This window comes from Mustela erminea, chromosome 14 (genome assembly GCF_009829155.1).
Source record: "Mustela erminea isolate mMusErm1 chromosome 14, mMusErm1.Pri, whole genome shotgun sequence".
Lineage (NCBI taxonomy): Eukaryota > Metazoa > Chordata > Mammalia > Carnivora > Mustelidae > Mustela > Mustela erminea.
In genome coordinates this window covers 34,861,318-34,884,428 of record NC_045627.1, presented here as the reverse complement: position 1 = coordinate 34,884,428, position 23,111 = coordinate 34,861,318, and the positions used below count along the sequence as shown (strand labels likewise).

Below are 23,111 nucleotides of genomic sequence, written 5' to 3'. Positions count from 1 at the left end.
GGAAGCAGGCTCCCTGCTGAGCAGAGAGCCCGATGTGGGACTCGATCCCAGGACCCTGAGATCATGACCTGAGCCGAAGGCAGCGGCTTAACCCACTGAGCCACCCAGGTGCCCGCTTTTGACTCTTTTTATTGTACTTCATAATTACTTAAAAAGTCACCCCAAGGAATAGACATGTCTTCATAAACAAAATGATGAAAACCAGGAGCATGAACCTCTTGCCCCCCATCTAGATAGGATAGCTTTTATCCTATCTAAAAGCTCAAGTCTTCTGCAGTCACAGATCTCCAGGTCTACAATAGCTCACTCTACCTGAAAGGATAGTATGGTTTTTTATACCAAGTGGAAGGAGGCCAGGACTCACTGGCTAAATTTCTCGTCTGGCAAACATTTAAATAAATAATTTTTCATGTTGAGTTCTGCATGTATCAAGGAGATCTCTCAAAGACAGGGGGTTAGAGTACTGGCTGCAGCTGTTCTCCTCCACATTTCCTAGTTACCTAACCATACATGATAACACCATGCTAATGTTTGTGCAAGTAGAGCGGAGAGATCCCCTACCACAGCCATACCGGGTGTAAATCCTTCTTTCAGCTGACTGCCAAAAAAATCTGGTGACTCATAAGATTTTTCTGCAGTCAGTGATAATGATACGACATTTTCAGCATTTACCAACCTGACAGTAATGATACAAATATAGCTACTTTGTGCAACAACAGGTCCTTTGTGGGTATTCAGTAAGTGTTAAATAAAAAGAAAAATATCAATTTAGTGAGTTTGGTGGTTGAGAGAATCAATAGCCCAAAGTGGAGGATTATGACTAAGTAGCTTATTTTAAACTTTTACTTAAATTCTAACTTACCCATAAGTCTGATTTATTTTGGGTCTAATTATTTAACGATCTTATCCTTGACTGTCTCATTTTAGTGAAATTATCTGGGCTTTGTTAGTTTTTCTGGTAGTGGTTTTTATTCCCTCTGTAGATACTTCCCTAGAATCTGGCAAGACTTTCTGGAAGGCACTGTCTGCGGTTCTGTGCTGCTTGGCCCACCAGCTGGTCAACTTCTCCTACCTTTGGAACAGGTATTCCAACAATTTTGCAGGTAAATGTCACTGGAGAGCCTTCTGTAACCCGGAAATGCTTGAGTCTTTTGTCAAAGATGGGAGCAATACACTTGCCCGTGGGGATCTCATCATGTTGGATTTCATCATCTGATTCATCAACAGGGGTACGTTCCAAGCGAAACTCTATTTCATTCATCAGCCTCTGCTCAAAGCTTGAAATTTTGTACTCCTGTCAAGATGGAAAACATGTTTCAGTTTCAATTCTAGGGGTGAGAAAGAAGGTGTCTATCAGTATAATTTGAGGATGGAACTTTTTAGATTCAGATGGTAAATATATATCATGGAAACCCAATAAACCAGGCATGTTCCATTTCCAGTTCCTCACCACAGAGCACTAAAGGAGATGCCAGTGTCTGTACTACAATCCCAAACTGCCTTAGTGAGTCCTGATTCCTCACCTTGAGTATGGAGCCCCAGTAGCATCCTGTAGAGAAATGAAGATGGAATGTAATTTCCATTACTACTACTAATGTCCATTTCAATATGTAGAAATTCCTATCTGGTAATATGGCAGGATAGTTTATCCTGAATTGCATTCGGAGACATGCCTGCATCACCAGCTTCCTGTCTCTACTGGACACTCCCATCTGCATACTTGATGAAACCTGTCTTGAATAAATCTCCCTTGACTCCATATGCATCTCTCTACTCTCACCACAACAAAACCAGTTGAAATAATTTTGTGTTTTTACAGGATCATTTGCTTGTCACCCAGTCTTTCACTAATGCACTCCAATTAAGCTTGTGTTCTCACTGTTCCACTGAGATTACTATTGTCAGGGTCTCCAAATTCACCAAATCCAGTTGTCACTTATCTGTTCTTACCTTACCTGATCTCTCAAGGATGACTGCTTTCTCTTTCTTGAAATATTTTCTTCTGTTTGCTTTCATGACACCTTATTGGTTTTCCTTCTTTTTCTTTTGTTGCTCCCTATCAGTATCCTTTGCTAGCTCCTAGACCTAGGTAGGTGGTCTCATCATATCTCATTTCTGTATGCTGATGAGTCCAAATTCATATCTTCCAGCCTGATCTTTCCACAAAATTCATATACCTGATGATCTATTGTACATCATAAAAGTCATATACCCAGCGACTGATTCTATATCATGGCTTGGGCACCCAAGGGGCATCTCAAACTTAGCATACTTGATTTCTGTCTCCCAGAGATGCTTCTACCTTACTCTTGTCCATCTCAGGAAATGGTGCCATGACTCATCTACTTGGTTAAATAGTTAATCCAGTGCTTCTTCCACTATCTTTGGTGAAAACCAGATTTTAAAAAATTAACATATAATGTATTATTTGTTTCAGGGGTACAGGTCTGTGATTCATCAGTCTTACACAATTCCTAGCACTCACCATAGCACAAACCCTCCCCAATATCCATCACTCAGCCACCCCATCCTTCCCACCCTCTCCACTCCAGCAACCCTCAGCTTGTTTCCTGAGATTAAAAGTCTCTTATGGTTTGTTTCCCTCCCTGGTTTTGTCTTATTTCATTTTTTCCCTCCCTTTCCCTGTGATCTTCAGTCTTGTTTCTCAAATTCTTTGTATCAGTATAAGTCTCTGATTGACTTATTTCGCTTAGCATAATGCCCTCTAATTCCATCCACATCGTTGCAAGTAGCAAGATTTTGGGGTTTTGATGGCTGCATAATATTCCATTTGAAAACCAGGTTTTTAAAAATGCCCGATGCGTAATTTTTTTTTTAAAGATTTTATTTATTTATCAGAGGGAGAGAGGGGAGAGAGCAAGAGCAAGCACAGGCAGACAGAATGGCAGGCAGAGGCAGAGGGAGAAGCAGGCTCCCTGCGGAGCAAGGAGCCCGATGTGGGACTCGATCCCAGGACGCTGGGATCACAACCTGAGCCGAAGGCAGCTGCTTAACCAACTGAGCCACCCAGGCGTCCCCCCAATGCTTAATTTTATAAAGTGAAATAAAAATGAATGAGTAGCAAAATGAAATTTATAAGGCATGCAAAATTATTATATTCATAGGCATAAAGTTTTTCTGTCAAATTGCTATAAAAATTTCTTAATGGTTACTCTCAGTTTCTGTGCTTATGCCAAGGTAGAGACATGATAGCCTTCAGATTGCCACACATCCTCAGACCACACTTGGAGTTACCAAGTTAAACCCTAAATCTAGGACTTATCCTGAATTCCAGTCAATCCCTCTCCCTGCTGAATTCTATCAAGATTATATGTCACCTCCCAAAGCAGCCTTCCCAGTCCACTTCATATAAATGAACTCCACATTCTAATACTCTCCATAGTACTGGTTGCTATCCAGTATATTTCTTGTTTGTTTATTGATTGAGTGATTGAATATCTCTTTAAGGATTAGAATGTTAGCTCCACAAGAACAGAATTTTGTTTATCTTGCTTCTCACTGTTATCAACAGCACCTGGAATAGTGTCTGTTTCATGGCAGGTGCTGAATGAGTATCTGAATAATGAGCAAAGACAGGGATGACATGGGGGCAATCCCTTGTTCCAACTGCATCTCTGAGGACTCCAGAGCCCTGGCTTTGGGCTGAGGGTAAGACCTTCTGTAAGCTTGTGACTCTAGTTAACCACAATTTCATAATTTAGGTGAGCTCCATGGAGATGGCATTAGGATGTTCCTGAAATAAAATTTGGAAGCACATGACTGATATACATCTGCCCCCAGTCTTAGGCAGAGTGATTGCGTTTAAGACTCATAAACTGTATTCTCAAGTTATCAAGTCACATTACTCTTGTCCCTTAGTTATTGTCTTATACATATTATCACCTAAATTTGTGTAGAATTGGAGCTTATGAAACACAGAAATACAGAAATCAGAGGTTCCTTGGTTTCAATTTCTTGAAACCAATTGTAAATCCTCCTCTTTTGGCCACATCTCACACTGGGTAAACAAAATAAATCCACAGCTCTTTCATGGTAGAGAAAGTGATTAATCTCCAGTTAGCTAATTAATTTTTAATCAGATAATTCAAACCAGCTAAAGCAAAAAATTGTTCATGTCTATTAATTTGAAACCTAGTTTAAAAGTATTAAGAAACCTAGTTTAAAAGTATTAAGATTATTTTCTACATTATAAGAGTTTTTAAAAAGTTAATCATGAAAGCTTCCAACTTTCTACCCATTAGGTTGAATAATATGAAACTGACATTTTTGTAGGTCAAAAGTGTAGAATTTCATAGATTCAATCTAATACTTCACAATGACTATATTTTCCATAAAGACAATAAATGTTCTGCCAAATTTGAAATATTTCTTAGTTTTCCAGTTTAAAATCACATGAAGAATATGTATTTCTTCTTTCTTAAATTGCATTTATGATTCTGAATATATATTATTTTTCTTTTTAACACATTTGTTTATTTTCTGGGATATTTAGGAGTAAAATCAATGAACCATTTTATGCCCTTACCATATGAGGTAGGTATTAAATAGAAGTTTTATTATTTTAAAAACTACATCCAAACAGAATAATTCACATCATTTTCAAACCTCATACACAGATCCTAGGGTTCAGGAAACAGCAGTTTTTATGAGGGTGACAGGAGGTCTTAGCCTTTTACAGCTTCTCATCTTGTTTCATTTAAGGCCCCAAACTCCTAGTCATTCTATACCAACTCTAGCCATTGTTTTAATGGAGTCCTTGCTCTAAATTAAGGAGTCTTTCCTCACGCTTTTCCTATCGCCTGACCTGTAAGGGATGGTAGCTTCCTGGTTAAATACATTGTCAGAGTTATTATAGGGAGAGATAAATTCCTGAAATTTTGTTTTTAAAGTATCAAGTAATTTTCCCAAAGAAGGGTTTCGTACATAGTTCTGATTACTCCCAACCTTCAGGAACACAGTGGGTGATATATATGAGGCTGTAAGTGCCTGCCTGACAATATCAATATCACATTGTCTCCGTGTACTCCAAACTTGATTTTACCAACTTGGGGTCTGATTTTATAGAATTTATAAATGTTTGAATTGATTTGATCAGGAACTACAGAAGCAATATGATGAAAATATGCACACTTTGTTTCACTATGAATGTATGCATATTGGTTATATATTTACTATTTTATCAGTATGACTAATTGGGAGATGGTAGAAACAGAACATTCAATGAGTTATTTAAAAAATACTACTGATAAGTATGTACTGAGGATATGGTTGCAACCAGATCTTAATTGGAAGGTTTTTTTAAATTTAAAGATTTTATTTATTTATTATTTGACACACACAGAGAGAGAGAACAAAGTAGACAGAGTGGCAGGCAGAGGGAGAGGGAGAGGGAGAAGCAGGCTTCCCACTGAGCAAGGAGCCCTATGTGGGGCTTGATCCCAGGACCCTGGGATCATGACCTGAGACAAAGGCAGATGCCCAACAAACTGAGCCACCCAGGTGCCTCTTAATTAGAAGTTTTTATTGAAGCCCAAGATGGGCTAGGTATCAGAAAACAAGTGAGCTGACAGATAAACCATTCTTCAGAAATTTTAAAGCAGTTGCTTACAGACAGGGTAGACCATTTAAAGTCCCCACCTCTGCCAGAGAAACAAAGGAGTCAGAGGGGAAACAATCCAGTGAGAGAGAGAGAGAGTTACTGTATCTCTGCATCTCCTATCTCCCCCTCTAACCCAAGAGTACCTGCCTTCACTTCAAGCTCAGTGAGGAAGATTAAATGGGCCTATTAGGAGCTACAAGCAAGATGGTGGAAGAGTAGGAGACCTAACTACCCTCGGGTCCCAGGAGTTCAGCTAGGTAGTTATCAAACCACTCTGAACACCTACAAACTCAACAGAGGTCAAAGAGAAGAAGAGCAGCAATTCTAGGAACAGAAAAGTGAACACTTTCTGGAAGGTAGGATGTGTGGAGAAGTGAATCTGAAGTGATATACTTCCTGTATATAGACCGTGGGGAGGGGGGTTGGCTTGTGGCAAGTGATAGAGCTTTTTTGGAAAGCTCAAAATTGGAAATTTAGAAGTTTGTTCTACTGAGGGACATTGCTCCAGAGGCTAAGCAAGGGGTGGAGCCCTTGCAGGGACAGTGTGGTCTCAGGATCTGCGGTGTCACAAAAAGACCAGGGGTGTTTGAGTGTGGCAAAGCTGCCAGGCATCAGAGTGGGGAAGCCGGCTGCAGAGGTGGAGCTGAGGAGTGGGCGTTTAGCTTGGGGTTACCTTAAACCATGATCTCAGGCACAGCTGGGCCACTGCTCTTCAAACAGGGACCCCACAAGTGACAGATCCTGTGAGACCCCCTTCTTCTTCCTCTGGGAGGAGCAGCACAGGAGCACACTGCAGGAATCTGCTGGGTTTGGAGATTCCAAGTGGGGCCGTGCACCAGAGATAGAAATGCTCGGTCACAGGCTGGGTGAGCACGGAGTGAGGCTGGAGACCAGGGAGATGGGAGTGATTGACTGCTTTTCTCTGAGGGTGCACTGAGGAGTGGGGCCCTGAGTTCTCAACTCCTATGGGGCTGGAGATTGGGAGGCCACGATTTTCATTATTGTCCTCCAAAGCTCTACAGAAAGTGTTCAGGGAACAAAAGCTACCAAGAGCAAAACTTCCCCCAGAAGATTAGCAAGAACATCCAGCCAAGACCAAGTTCACTAATAAATGAGAACTGTGGAACTCCAGAGCTAGGGGAAAGCAACACATAGAATTCATGGCTCTTTTCCTATGATTTTTAGTTTTTCAAAGTTAAATTTTTTTTAAATTTTATTTTTTCTTATTCTATTTTTCTTTTAATTTTTACTCTTTTCTATTTTACCCTTTTTAATTATCTTATCTTGTCAATACCTTTTTAAAAAAATCTTTTAAAATTTTCATTGTTATAGTCATATTACATCCCTTTATTGTATTTAACCTTATTTTTTGTATACATATAGGTTTTTCTTTCTTTAAAATTTTGGGATACGCTTTCTTCTAACAGATCAAAATTTACCCTAAATCTAGCACATGGCTTTGTTCTAGTTTCCGGTCTGATCACATTCTTTCCTCTTTTTTTTTTTCTTTTCCAACCAACTTCTTATCTTATCAATTCCTTTTTTAGAATATTTTTAAATTTTCATTTTTACAGTCATATGCCATTCCTTCATCATGTTTACCCTTATTTTTATATATATATAAGTTTTTCTTTCTTTAAACATTTGAAAGGCAGTTTCTTCTAACAGATCAAAATACACCCAAAATCAAGTATGTGGCTCTGTTCTAGTCATCAATCTAATATATATGTGTGTATATATATAAATACGTACATATATATACACACACATATATATATACATGTATATATATATATATATATATATATTTCTCCCCCTCTTTCTTCTCTCTCCCAGTTTCAGGTCTCTTCCAATTTGGTTAGTGTATATTTTTCTGGGGTTATTGCTACCCTTTTAGTATGTTGTTCTTTCATTCATCTACTCTTATCTGGATAAAATGACAAGGTGGAAAAACTTACCACAAAAAAAAAGAACAAGAGGCAGTACCAATGGCAAGGACCTAATCAATATGGACATTAGTAAGATGTCAGAACTAGAGTTCAGAATGAGAATTATCAAGGTGCTAGGTGGGCTTGAAAAAAGTATGGAAGATACAAGAGAATCCCTTTCTGGAGAAATAAAAGAACTAAAATCTAACCAAATAGAAATCAAAAAAGCTATTAATGAGATGCCATAAAAAACAGAAGCTCTTACTGCCAGGATAAATGAGAAAGAAGAGAGAATTAGTTTTATAGAAGACCAAATGATGGAGAATAAAGAAGCTGAGAAAAAGAGAGATAACTACTGGACCACGAAGGGAGAATTTGAGAGATAAGTGATACCATAAGATGAAACAATATTAGAATAATTGGGATCCCAGAAGAAAAAGAAAGAGAGAGGGGGGCAGAAGGTATATTGGAGTGACTTATAGTAGAGAATTTCCCTAACTTGGTGAAGGAAATACGTATCAAAATCCAGGAGACACAGAGAACCCCCCTCAAAACCAATAAAAAAGGTCCACACCCCGTCCTCTAATAGTAAAACTGACAAGTCTTAGTGACAAAGAGAAAATCCTGAAAGCAGCTTGGGACAAGAGGTCTGTAACATAAAACAGTAGAAATATTAGATTGGCAGCAGACTTATCCACAGAGACCTGGCAGGCCAGAAAGAACTGGTGTGATATATTCAGAGACTAAACGAGGAAAATATGCAGCCAAGAATACTATATCCAGCTAGGCTATCAATGAAAATAGAAGGAGAGATTAAAAAGCTTCTGGGACAAACAAAAAATTAAAAGAATTTGCAAACACCAAACCAGCCCTATGGGAAATATTGAAAGGGGTCCTCTAAGCAAAAAGAGAGCCTAAAAGTAACAGACCAGAAAGGAACAGAGACAATATACAGTGACAACCACCTTACAGACAATACAATGGCACTAAATTCCTATCTTTCAATAGTTACCCTGAATGTAAATGGTATAAATGCCCCAATCAAAAGACACAGTGTATCAGAATGGATAAAAAAAGCAAGACCCAGGGATATGCTGTCTGCAAGAAACTCATTTTAGACCCAAAGACACTCCAGATTTAAAGTCAGGGAGAGGAAAACAATTTACCATGCTAATGGACATCAAAAGAAAGCTGAGGTGGCAATCCTTATATCAGACAAATTAGATTTTAAGCCAAAGACTATAATAAGAAACGCAAAAGGACACTATGTCATACTTAAAGGGTCAGTCCAACAAGAAGATCTAAGAATTTTAAATATCTATGCTTCTAACATGAGAGCAGCCAATTATATAAACCAACTAATAACAAAATCAAAGAAACACATCAATAATAATACAATAATTGTAGGGGACTTTAACACCCCCACTCACTGAAATGGACAGATCATCTAAGCAAAAGATCAATAAAGAAATAAAAACTTTAAATTACACACTGGACCAGTAACTGAATATATCACTCAGATATATTCAGAACATTCCATCCCAAAACAACATTCCACCCCAAAGAACACATTCTTCTCCAGTGCACATGGAACATTCTCCAGAAGAGATACATCCTGGGTCACAGATCAGGTCTCAACAAGTACCAAAAGATTGGGATCATTCCCCGCATATTTTCAGACCATAATGCTTTGAAACTAGAACTCAACCTACAAGAGGAAAGTTGGAAAGAACTGAAATACATGGAGGTTAAAGAACATCCTACTAAGGAATGAATGGGTCAACCAGGAAATTAAAGAAGAATTGAAAAAATCCATGGAAACAAATGAAAATGAAAACACAACTTTTCAAAATCTTTGGGATGCAGCATAGGTGGCCCTGAGAGGAAAGGGGACCCTCCTACACTGTTGGCAGGAATGCAAGATGGTTCAGCCACTCTGGAAAACAGTATGGAGGTTCCTTAAAAAGTTGAAAATAGAGTTACCCTAAGACCCAGCAATTGCACTACTGGGTATTTACCCCAAAGATACAAATGTAGGGATCCAAAGGGCCATGTGCACCTGAATGTTTATAGCAGCAATGTCCACAATAGCCAAACTATGGAAAGAACCTAGATGTCCATCAACAGACGAATGGATAAAGAAGATGTGGTATATATGTAAAATGGAATATTATGCAGCCATCAAAAAATGAACTCTTACCATTTGCAATGATGTGGATGAAACTAGAGACTATTATGCTGAGCTAAATAAGTCAATCAGAGAAAGACAATTATCATATGATCTCTCTGATATAAGGGATTTGAGAGGCAGGGCTGGGGGTTGTGGGGGGATAGGGAGGAAAAAAAGGAAATAAGGTGGAATCAGGAGGGAGACAGACCATAAGAGATTCTTAATCTCCAGAAACAAACTGAGGGTTACTGAGGGGTGGCAAGAGAGGAATAGGGTGGCTGGGTTATGGACACTGGGGAGAGTACATTCTAATGGTGAATGCTGTGAATTGTGTAAGACTGATGACTCACCTGTACCCCGGAAGCAAATAATACATTATATGTCAATAAAATAAAAATAAAAATAAAAAATGAATGGACCCAATAGGAGAGCTTGTTTCATTTTCCACAGTGGGTTAGGTTCTGACTCCTGCCTCAAAAAGCTAGAGTAAGGAGTGAGGCAGAAAGCTAAGACTACTTTGACTAGCATTCACTCCTGCAGAGGACCTGTGATGGGTCCCGTCATGCACCCTTAGGCCCCATACAAGACAAAGCCACCGTGGAGTCAGCTTTCATCTCTCCATGGCTGGGAAAGGGAGTGAGAAGTAGCAGTTAGTAAAGTGGGGGAAGAGGGAGCAAAAAAGAGAGCAGCTGGCCACACTTCCCTCCCTGGTTTTAGGTTCACCACTTGTAACAGTCCCTGCGGTGTAGGGTATGGATAGGGGTGTTTGTGTGTGGGATCTTATTTTTGAATAAGGATTGGAGTGTTGGTTACTACAAGGACTGGAAATTTTGTACTACTGGATCAAAACTGTATTTTGCAACAAAGTTACCATAAAACCTTAAATGAACTAAATGTGACCAAAACTATTTTGAGATTGCCTTATATTTGAGATTGCCAGGAGCAGGAAAAGAAATAATCCCACGGAATAAATTCAAAGGGATATCGGAAGAAAAAATTTTCTTTTAGACATATTTGTTTAAGGTACTAGGTATACAATGTTTAAACTGCAAATAAGCAACAAAATAAGAATACTGTAGATCAAGGAATTTCCATGAAAGATTTCATAAAATATCTGGGAAATTGGAAACAGGAATGAGGAAACTATGAAGTTGTGAGCCAGGGGTATGTGGCTTGTTGCTAAAGCACTGAATCTTTACTTCTGAGCTGTTACCAAAGATGTATACCATCCACAAAGCAGGAATCGATGTCTTTGCAACTAAGAGTTGGTTATCCCATGGATAACTACCCCGAATACACATAAATCAAGATTGTCATTCCAAGTTATGACTGATGGGACTCAGATTTTGTAAAGAAAATTGCAAAAAAAAAAAAAAAAGCAGTACGTTTAAGTTAAATTTAGGTGCTTTCTGTACTGTTCTGCACAAAGTTTGGACTACTGATCCACTGTTGGTAGACATAGGCTTTGAATTTCCAGGACTGGATTTATTTCGCATTCTCCATTTCCCCTTGCCTTAACCCGTTGTGAGTAAAAGCAGCAGTTTCTGCATTAGCTGCTTATAAGTAATGTTTGTGCTCAAAGGAGAGAATGTTTTTCTTTGTGAAACTGACATTCAGTTAGCACCAGAGTTTTGCTTAATTTCAGTGTTTTCATCTTTTAAATCTATTGATCTAAGTGGATTATCGTCATACGGTAGTATCCACAATTAGGCATAATCAGAATCTATATAGTCAAGTGAGGTATTTTCCATAGATAAGCCACAAATCCAAAATTTTCTATTTGGTCAAAAGTTTCACTATCTAATCTGAAACTAATATAAACCCCATAGCCGTGTGCTAATTCAGCAAATATTTACTGAGTACCTATGCTGTGCCAGACACAACAGGGGTGCAGCGATGATTAAGACATCCACCAATCCGAGGTCCCAGGGAGATTGTGATTGGTGCATCCTGGTTGGGTCCACGGCAGATGACATAGGGACACTTCACTATCCCAAGGTTCTACTATGCTCAAGGTAAGCAAAATAAGATCATTGGCTGTGTGGAGTTCTTATTAGAACAGGAATGGATGGCAAGACTCACAAAATAGGATTTTCATAAAAGTTCATAGTAAGAGATGAAAGAGGTATGCTTTAGATAGAAGAAAAAAACTAAACAGCTTAGAGAAGATTAGAGGAACAAAAAGCATAGCAATAATTAGGTGCATATTTTTTTCTTTTGTCATGCATGACAGTATCTGGGAACCACAGACAGTTTTAAAGAAGAATTAATTTTAAAAAGTATGTTGGGGGAAGGAGCAGGAATAAAGAGATGGGAAGGTTTCCAGAGAAATGAGGTCAAGGAGGAAAGCTGAAATAAGACTGTGTGTGTGTGTGTGCACGCACGCAAGTGTGTAGAAATTAACCGTAGCAAATATTTACTGGGTGCAGAAAATCAGGTTAACTCATGTGTGAATTAAAATCATTGGTCATGCAACTATCATATGATCTCCCTGATATGAGGAAGTGGGGATGCAACGTGGGGGGTTTGGGAGGTAGGAAATGAATAAGTGAAACAAGATGGATCGGGAGGGAGACAAACCATAAGTGACTCTTAATCTCACAAAACAAACTGAGGGTTGCTGGGGGGAGGGGGAAGGGAGAGGGGGGTGGGGTTATGGACATTGGGGAGGGTATGTGCTATGGTGAGTGCTGTGAAGTGTGTAAACCTGGCGATTCACAGACCTGTACCCCTAGGGCTAATAATACATTATATGTTAATAAAAAATTACTTAAAAACAATCATTCATCATGAAAAGTTCATTATTACATTTTGTGATCCTGGGTTCCTTTGACCTTTCAGATTCACATTACTATCCTTAAACATTTATGTTTTTCGAGCCACCGATATTCCACTGGTGGTGAATGATACCCTTCAAAATAAGAAATGATACAGCCTAAAATCTAGAGGCTGGACACCTCTCTTAGCTTGTCCCTAACTCAAAGAAACTTCACTGTCAGTTTAGAAAGCTAACCATTTTAATAAATATGAACATCTGAAAAGATGATACCTTTGTGTCATACAATGTTCTAAGAATCAATAAGCAAATGTTAATTGCTACTTAGAAATGTTTTATAAAATGAGTTAGAAGGTAAATGCTGAAATACTACAAAAGGGAAATGCAAAGTGGTAGATATGTCAAAGAAAACCCATTTTCTAAAACATTAACTGAGGAGTTTGCGTTCTGGGGGGGGAAACTATCTATAGTCAATATTAATTGTTCAAGGACCTCTGATTTATTTTCATATTCAGAATAATGGGATAAGGCTAGACCACACACATGTTCTAAGAGGTTGCTATTCTTCATTGGCTAGGAATAAAATAGGGCCAGAGAGTCCAGCTTTTGGACTTAGAAGTTTTCAAAACAAAATAAAACAAAACCAAATGCATATTGTCAGAAGAAATCATTTGCTTCCCCTTCCTATGGGTATCCTAATATAGGAATAAGAAAACTGATCATTTTGATTCCTGTGTCCCCAGTCTGCAGATATAGATGACTATCAACAGGCAAGTGTTTCTGTATGATTGCTTTTCCACTTTCCCAAGCAAATTTTCTTCTTTAGGCCACAATACATTTTAGAGAGTCCTTTACAACATCTTCACTATCATCTCCCAAGGCAACAATGATGAGGCAGTATTATAATGTGGTCATCATTTTATTCCTTAAAACTTAATCAGTATCAGCATCTACCAACCTACTGCAAATTTTCCATCTTAGATCCTTAGTTTCCTGAATTGCATTTATGCAATTTATTTATGCAGCTTGGTGTTCTTACCCATGGCATAGAACTTAGTCTAGAATCAATTCTGTAAGTAAACTGCCATAGCGATTCCCAGAATAATGATTCTCAGGGGAATGCTGATGCATGTCACAGATATTCAAATGAAGAGGATTGGGATGCTTTTTGAAACTACTCCTAGTCCCCACTATTGGCCCTGGAGTTAATAATGAGCTCTATCAGGTTTAGGACACTCAGTTCATAGAAGTTCATGTTCACATATACTCACATTTCAGTATTTCAGGAGACAAACCCTACTTTGCCATGAACTGGGCAGGGGATTAGCATGGATCTACCTACAGAGCAACTATGAAAGTAACATCACACGGCTTGTGTGCTAACCTGGTATTATTTTTACAGCGTTCCCAATTGCTCCCTCTCTGAGTTGCAAAAGACATCGGCTGACTACAGATCTGATTTCAGTGATATTTAGAAGGATTAACAACCACAAATGTGATGACAATATTATAGGAAAGGAAAGCTGCATCAGACAGAGCAACATTTATGGCAGCTTAAAGGTAATTGTCATAAAACTGAAAAAGGCTACACCGTTTTAGAGAACATGGGAAGTGTCTTGGGGACTAGGGCTCTAGTTCTAGTTCTACCACTGACAGTCTGACAACTGTGCCCCCTGTTTCTCGATCTAGAAGAAGGAAGGGAGAAAGAGTTGCCTTGGCATTTATGTCCCAGAAACATACCTAATTTGGTGAAATAATACATGAAAAGTATATTTAATTATAACAAGCCCAAGTGTTCTTCTTCAGTTCAAGCAGCACATTTTCAAAAGAACCTACTTAGTAAAAATTGCCCAACATATCGCACAATTGTAAAATACTGTGTATCCACGACTGCACTGGAGGTGGAACCATGAAGATAGAAACAAAGGAAAACAGCATATGGGCAGGGAAATCTGGAGCCTTGTTTCCAGGGATCACTTACTCCACAATTTCCACAATACTTGGCATACAGTTTTGCCTGAAATCTTGTTATGTTTCAAAATAGATTTTTATCAGTTCCCATCTTGGGAAATTAACCAAGAGTTCGGTTATTAAAATGTAAACCTACATTTAAAAAATAACCACATGATGAAATGCAAAAATAAATGGCCCAAATAACAAAATACTCAGTCTATTTTTCTTTTATTTGATGCTCACCTATGGCTTTCCTTTTTCTCCTTCAGTGTGAGCACTTACTAGAAAACAAGGAGTTGTATGGGTTGAACCACAGGATATTGCCTATTAATGGCTATTTCACATGATTCAAGCTAACGTAAAGAGTGAGAGGAACTAGTGAACAGACCTCTAGCACATTAGATTGTAGGAGACAAATAAAGGACAATGTGGCATCCCAGCATTCCTTAAAGTCTAGATCTTCTCATATATTGCAGTATTTCAAAGATGTGATGGTATTTGCCTATACTGGGTTGAGGATTGCTGGAATGGCCAGCAAACTAGCTAGTCCTTCTCTTTCTTAACATATTCTATTCTGTGTAAACACATATAAATAGTTAAACTGATTAACTACCACGGTAATCAAGAACTGTAGATCCATGTGGATGAGTTTCCCATATGACCCTTGGTTAATCTATGTTCTAACTTCTACGAGTGCAGGGTCAGGCTCACTGAGGTCTGGTGACTTGACCATCCAAGGACCAAGTTAAGTGAAATGATATTTCTTATCATGAAATTCCAATAAACCATTATGTGCAACAATCTTACCTGCTGGTTTGATCTGGCATCACTGAAATTCATTTTTTTCCCCAAGTCTTGAATGACCGCATTCTTAGTTTCACGAATGTAATCATCATTCACCGGTTGGGGAGACTTTGTGTTTTTCTTCATTAGTCCCTGGGATGGCCTGTAAAATAAATTCACATCTGATACACCCATGAGAAACCCTTGCCAGTGTCTGAAGGCCTAGAAATCAGAGTGGCTGAACTGGCGGTCAGACAGTAGGAGTCACCAGGCACTTAGGGAGGTCAGCTTGGGTACCAAAGTTGAGCACTGCACAGAGACTCTGTATCTGTAGAGGTGTTTTCAATATTTAAATTATTAAAGCTGTAAGGTGTTCAATATCCATTTACTGCCTCAGAGATTAGATTATCTAGAATCCACTAAATGAGAGTCCTGTCCCAGACCAAGCTATTCCCTGTATGTCCTTTCTTAAGTGACATCTTTTACTCAAGAAATCTAAATGACACTTACACAGATGGTGCACTTCTGGGCAGCCCCATGGCATTGGTGGGAGGGATGGCAGGGAGAGAAGGCAAAACAGAGCTGAGGAAAGCCACTGGGTTCTGAATCCGGCTGGTGGGAGAGACAGGAGCTGGGGAAACACAGCGGGGCTGAAACTGGTTTCCACTGGAGATGGCAAACGTGAGTGGCGCTGGTGCTGGCTCTACTGGAGCTAGAGGGGGTGGCTCATTTGGGACGGAAACTCCTCCTAGAGATTTGTTTGGCACGGAGGGCTGAGAAACCAAGAGGCTCTCTTTGCTCACTGTCCTCTGAATGGTTTGAGGAGTGCTGCTCAGGGTGAACACTGGCGAGCTGGAAGGGGACACAGTTGCTGCGGTGGTGTTTGGAGAGGGGAAGAAATGCTTTGGCCGGGCCAAGCTGAATGTCTGTGATGAAGGAGCCTTCACCTGCTTGCTGGGCATCGTCACCGCCGGGGAAGCAGTGGAGTTCAAAGCACTCATGTTGAAAGGAAACTCCTTAGGAGAGGAAGGAGATAGGTTTTGCAGCTGCTGTTGTTCCAGTAGGACTTGGTTGTGAAGCTGTTGTAGCTGACTGGAATCACTGCACAAAAGATGGGGAGAGAGAAGGGAAATCTGTCACTATCAGCCTCACCGATCAGAAAACGTCGAGACAGTCTATTTACAGTTCTATGCTGATTCAGAACACACAACCAGAGTTGTCAGAAATGAGCTAATCAATTCCTCATGAGCGGTTTCTCTTTCCTAAATCTGTTTTATTGTCGGCAAGAAGGGGAAAAGCCACCACAATGCACAACTCCAAAAGGCATCGCTCACATTGTATTCTTTGTGTGGTGACCTTGAAACACGGCAGCACAATTTTAGAAAGTTTATAAATTAGAAAGAAGAAATAGAAACAACGGTCCTCTGTTGGGAATGCCCAAAGTTCTGACTGGAGCAGACTGTATCTCAGCTTTGGGACAGAAAGCGGTGAGCTACGTATTGCTGTAAGGAACTGAATGTGTTGTATGCTTCATTTTGCCTCAGTTTAAAACCTTAAGAAAGCCACTGGATGTGTCTTGGTGTTTCTCATCCCCTCTTGACAACAAATGTTATAGATAAGGTGACCACATGTCTCAATACATTCTGGGCAGTCTTGGTTTATGACTGTTTTCCTGGTGCTTTTTTTACTCTCAAAAATGTCATGATTTGAATCATAGATTATATGGCCATCCTAATTAGAAACATAGCCTTAGACTTTTCTTGTTCCTAAAAGGAGAAGATCAAACAGAAAATATTTTCTTCTTTTGTAGGAAACTGAATCACAGAAGCATTATATGATTTGCCCACAGTTTATTTATCTTAACAAAATGGCTAGTAATTTTTTTTTAAAGATTTATTTATTTGAGAGAGAGAGAGAGAGCAAGCGAGCATGGGGGGGAGAGGCAGAGGGAGAAGGTAAGAGGGAGAGAAACAGACTCTACTAAGCGCAGAGCGAGCCCAATGTGGGGGTCAATCCTGTGACCCCAAGATCTCGACCTCAGCCAAAATCAACAGTTGGATGCTCAATTGACTGAGCCACCCCGGTGCCCCCAGTTATTATTTTTTAAAAGGTTTTATTTATTTATTTGACACACACACACACACACACACACACACACAGAGATAGCAAGAGAGGGACACAAGCTGAGGGAGTGGGAGAGGGAGAAGCAGGTTTTCTGCTGAGCAGGGAGCCCAAGGTGGGGCCTGATCCCAGGACCCTGGGATCCTGGCCCTAGCCGAAGGCAGATACTTAAGGACTGAGCCACCCAAGTGCCCCTATTTCTTAAGAAAGAAAATGGAAAATGAAAATCTGTAAAAATCTTATGTGCATAAAGTTGTGTTTCAAATCTGCCATGGTTTTATGTTCTTTGGAAACATAGGTTGCTTCTGGAACATAGAAGGTGATCTGCTGAACATGAGAGCTATTAAAAATGGAATGTTCAGTATTTTCATAGCATTAGGAAAGTCAACACGAATGGTAATAAAGTTGAACCAGGAGGTTCTCCAAACCTTGATTTTTCTTAATTCTGGGTGTTTAAGACCTTTCTCCTTCCTTTCATTGACATTTCTTTTTTTTTTTTTTAAGAATTTTTTTTTAAATTTATTCATTTGACAGACAGAGATCACAAGTAGGTAGAGAGGCACTCAGAGAGAAAGAGAGAGAGAGAGAGAGAGGAAAGCAGGCTCCTTGCTGAGCAGAGAGCCCCATGTGGGGCTGGATCCCAGGACCCCGAAATCATGACCTGAGCCAAAGGCAGAGGCTTAACCCAGTGAGCCACCCAGGTGCTCCTCATTAACATTTCTGATTACAATATATGGAAAAGTAACTTTACAAAATAGAGCCCCGTATGTTGTCATATAGTTATATAATATGCAATCCTTCCTTGTTTGTTGGTAAAAATTCTTGTTTTGACTTAAACTAAGAATTCAGAAGCATTAACCACTTGTTACAGTAACTTTCTTCTCTCTCTACTTTTTAGAAGTATATAAGCTTAGAGAATAAAGTAATATAGTTACAGATTAATTAAACCTTTTAGTTTCATCATGGATGAAAGATTCAGCAATCAAGAGAAGCAGAAATATCTTTGTTAGGTTATCCTTAAGAAAATATAAAATATATACAATTAATATTGTTTCTGTTAGTGTTAACTTTCCTAATGGTATGAAAATACAAAAATCTTTAGATTTTTTAATGGATTTCGTATTTGTCAGGTCACATTCTGTGGTTGCCATAGCCTGAAGACAATGCTGTATGGTTTTCAGGACATCTCTGTACAGAGTAGTCTACAAATTTTCATCTTATGATTTTCCAGAATCCTTTCCTTGTGGCCACAGAAATAGAAAAAGTAGTCTATGACATGTAAGTAATCTCAGAAAGATAAGGATGATCGAAAGTGGCAGGAAGTCATTTGGTACTGATTGAGTCTTATTTTCCTTTAGTTCCCATTGAATAAAAACGAAGAAGTATCTTTTTATTTTAAGTAAGATTTCCAATGGCATGTCAGCCCTTATCATTTAATGCAGTGTATCAGATTAGAGAGGGTCACAAACCTTAAACATAATGATATGTGAGATAGAGTGTTAAATTGTTTTGCTTATCTAAGATTCTGGAAGAATTCATTTGAGAATAATGTCTCTTTTTGTTGAACAAGATTGGTTTTTGTTTGTTTGTTTGTTTCTCATTTCATTAGTCTTGTTTCACAAGGGATTTAAAAGAGCAATTTGGATTCCCTTATTCATTACATCAGCTGTCAATGCCATTATTTGACGAACTTTTATTAAATCTTCTGTGTTAACTTTGCCAGGCACTATAGGAGAGATATACATGTCTGAGATAGCACAAGCTATTCAGGGCTCCAAAATCTTACTATACATACATACAACATAAATAACCACTGGTTATTTAAGAGAACACATGGAACTTACTTGTTGCTTTAATAATGAAGGTACAAAGAACAATGAAAGAATAAAGGAAGGGAAAATAAATTACAAAGGCATTCTAGCTCTAAAATCCTGAGTAACATCTCTAAAACAAAGTAACAGCCTGTCATAAATTGCTACAAGCTCAGCTGCTCTTTTCTTGTTGCCATGAAGATTTCTGAAGTCGGGTCTGTATCCAAGCTTTCTTTTATCAGCTTTCAAGCTGACACCAAGCTTTCTTTTACCCAGGCAGATTTATCAGCTCTCTTGAGTTACCTGAATATATCTTCTCCTTTGCCACAACACATAATTTAACCATGATGCTCAAGAATATGGTTTCTGCAGACAGACCGACTTAGGTCCTCATCCTGGCTCTGCCACTCATGCATTGTCTGTGTGGCTTGGGGTAGTTTCTAGACCTTTTCTGACCCTGATAGCCTCATAAGTAAAAGAGGAATAAGTACACTCTCAACATTGTTGTGAGAATTGATCAAATCACCGAAAACATATAAGTACTCAATAACTGGTGGCTTTTTATTTTTTAGTTTGTGAACCACAAATGTCAGTTTCAAGATTTGTAAGAATGAAAATTGAGAGTTTCAGAATAATAAAGATGCTTCTTTTTGTTTCTGGGGAACAAAGGAATCTCTTAGGGATTTTAGATGAAAAAGCTTAGTGACAAAAACAACAAAACAAACTTGGGATAGTGTATCAAGTCCTTTTGAAAGCTGTTTTGGCCACACAAATTTTGGGCAGTGTGTGCTGGAGCCAGTTCTCGATTGCTCTGGAGAGCAGATTGTGCACATTTCATTCCAATTCCCAGTTCAATGACCTTTCTTTAGTAGCTTGAAATAGAACATGGTGGGAGAAAATTGGCAAATGTTACAAATCAGGGCTTCCCTGTCTTTATCCGTTTTTAAAACATCTGCTAGCACATCACTAATTAGAATAACAAATTCTGAGTAAATATGTCTCTGCAATTGGCTTCTAGCCGTGGTTTTAGCAGAGGCTACCATGCGGGCTACACATTAGAATCACTCACAGAGCATAAAAGACAAGACAAAGACAAACCTCAGTGATTTAGGCACCATTGCCCAGAAAGTCCAGCAGCCCGGGAAAAGATCCAGGCCTAGTTATTATTCTTTTTAGAAGTAGGTCAGTGGTTCTTAAACTTTAGTGAGCCTCAGAAGCCTCTGGAGGGCTTATTGAAACCCAGATTTTGCCCTCCCCGCCCCCTACCCCCAGCTTCTGATTCAAGTCTGGAGTGGAGCCTGAGAATCTGCATTTTCTATCAAGCTCCCAGGGGATGCCAGCACCATGAATAACAAGGCTCAAGGTGGCTTTTGCATGCACCTGGGACTGAGAAACACTCGTCCCCAAAACCTAGGCTTTCCCAGTACATGCCGATTTTTGTCTGACATTTTCCCCACTTTAAATGTTAATTATTGTGTTCCCCTGGGTATGGAGGGGTGTGTGTAGGGGGTGGGGCAGAATGATAAATTGTGGTAACCCAGAATTTCCAACTTTAGACCAGTAGTTTCCAAACTGGATGAATATTAAAATATCTGTGGAGGGATTCTGATTCAGTTGGGATAGAAGACATAAATATTTTTTAAAGGCTCTACCTTTCATTAGAGAGTGTAGCCAGATGAAGAATCACTGTTCTAGACAGCTTGAATTCAAATTAAAAATCTCAAAGTCTGAATTATCCAGGCTTTGATGATACAATGTTTAAAAATGACAGTTCTTGTTTCTGTTGCAGTTTTAAGATCTATAAGAATTATGTCTATTTTTCATGTGAGTGGCAAGTTGGGAGAATAAGCAGAAAATTGTGCCCTCAAGAAGATTATTCAGAGAGTCAATATATTGTAATGCAAAACCTAGAAGATTAAAAACAATGAGGTCAAAACCAGTAAGAAAAGGCTGTTAGAGGGGCGCCTGGATGGCTCAGTGGGTTAAAGCCTCTGCCTTTGGCTCAGGTCATGATCCCAGGGTCCTGGAATTGAGCACCGCATTGAGCTCTCTGCTCGGCAGGGAGCCTGCTTCCCTTCCTCTCTCTCTGCCTGCCTCTGCCTACTTGTGATCTCTGTCAAATACATAAATAAAATCTTAAAAAAAAAAAAAGAAAAGGCTGTTAGACATATGGGTTCACAAAGGACTGCTGTGTGTGTTGTGTGTGGGCATGTGCACATGTACATATATGTTCATCCCTCTACTAATACAACCTATAGACACAATTAAGAGAAAACTTAAGGAAGGCAAAAGAGATTAAAGAATTATATAGCACTGAGGGCTGGATTTGTAGAGCGTGTCACTGCATAGTTTAATAACAAAAAATTATATTCATTGAAAGTCTGATGTGGTGGATGCTGCTGGCTGACTGCTTAATTCTTCCCTTTGTGAAAGAACTTGATTTTATTCATGGAGGCAACGTCTACAGCCAAAGACTACACTTCCTAGTCTCCTTTGCACCTATTATATACCGTGTGACTAAGTTCTGGCTGATGAGATACAAACACAAGATTTTTGGGTAAGACCCAAGAAGGCTCCTTAAAATGAGTCGGACATCAGGCCTTCCACCCATTTGCCTGTCCAGCAGCTTGAAATCAGACATGATGACTAGACCACCATCAGCCATCCCGGACCAAGAGGGGACCTGGAGAGGAAGCCAGTGCTCAAGAGGCATAGTGGAAAGACAAGAGACTGGGTTGTCTCTTGTCAACTGACTGTGGAGCCACTCTAATGGCCTCAGACTGCCCATCTAATTCCTTTATTTAAGAGGAAAAACCCTCATATGTTTAACCCACTGTTTGGGTTTTCTGCAACACAAAGCTAAACTGAATCCTAACTGATATACCTAATCATCCCTGAACAGTCCTTGGGTAAGAGGAGGCTCTATAAAGGAGGCAGTTCCCAAGGAAATTGTTTTGGATTACCTGTTCCCAAAACTCCCTTTTCTGTGAAATCCCCCACCTCACCGTCCTTCATAGTTCTGATTTGATCCATTTGACTCTTCTTTCCTCCAAATATAAATCCTCTGCATCTGACCAGCTGGTATTTGGAATTGAGCTGCTATGAATGATTTAATTAGCAGTGGAACTTAACACAAATTGTAGAATGGGACATGCCATGATGGGCCAGGTGTGAGGTGATGAGTCTTCAAAGAGGGAAGAGTGGAGAGGATATGCAAAGAAGAAACAAGGCGGTGCTCCAGACAGAGAGTGAGTGGGGGACAGAGGCTTGGGGTATCTTTCTCCAGGCAGGACCTGGCTGCCTTCACGTTCCCATTCCTGTGTATTTCCCTACAGTAACCACTTTTTTACTTCAGTGGATTCCTATTTCCTGTGACCAGCAGAACTTTCAGGGAACAGAGACATTTTTGGATGTGGTTTTCCAAGAGGCATGCCTCATAATATTTAATTTTATGCTCAGGATTTTGCCTGATGTGATAGTGAGACAAACATAAAACTAAATGACCTGAGGATCGCTGGGGGGTGGAGGAGTGGGGATAGGGTGGTTGGGTTATAGATATTGGGAAGGGTATGTGCTATGGTAAGTGCTGTGAAATGTGTAAGACTGATGATTCACAGACCTGTACCCCTGGGGCAAATAATACATTATATGTTAATAAAAATAACTAAAAAAAAGAAACTAAATGACATCCCCTGCTTCCATTGAACATCTTGTGTTCTGCCCTGAGAAACGCATGATGGGATCACTGTTACTATAGATTTTAATTTTGACCTTTAAAGGTTTATGTAATTATAAATATAATTTTTATAACTTTGATCCAACAGAACACAGTAGTAGTAATTTCATGTTCTGTGTTTGCTTTATTATGGATGAACTTTAAACATTGCAACATGGCTCCAATGGAGGCTCCCTAAGAGGTTAGGGTGACATCACATCAGGCCCCAAGGTG

At 39.3% G+C, this 23,111-nt stretch overlaps 1 protein-coding gene across 2 annotated transcripts in view; it reads right to left on the bottom strand.

The window, feature by feature from the left end:
* The window catches only part of MYPN (myopalladin), a 100,892-nt gene that overhangs the window by 17,455 nt on the left and 60,326 nt on the right, over window positions 1–23,111 (bottom strand). For both annotated transcript variants that reach the window (XM_032313418.1, XM_032313419.1), the window contains 3 exons: window positions 15,741–16,331; window positions 15,255–15,393; window positions 1,073–1,294 (listed from right to left, as the gene is read on the bottom strand). In XM_032313418.1, coding sequence (XP_032169309.1) covers window positions 1,073–1,294; window positions 15,255–15,393; window positions 15,741–16,331 — 952 coding nt within the window. The remainder of the gene's footprint in view (window positions 1–1,072; window positions 1,295–15,254; window positions 15,394–15,740; window positions 16,332–23,111) is intronic.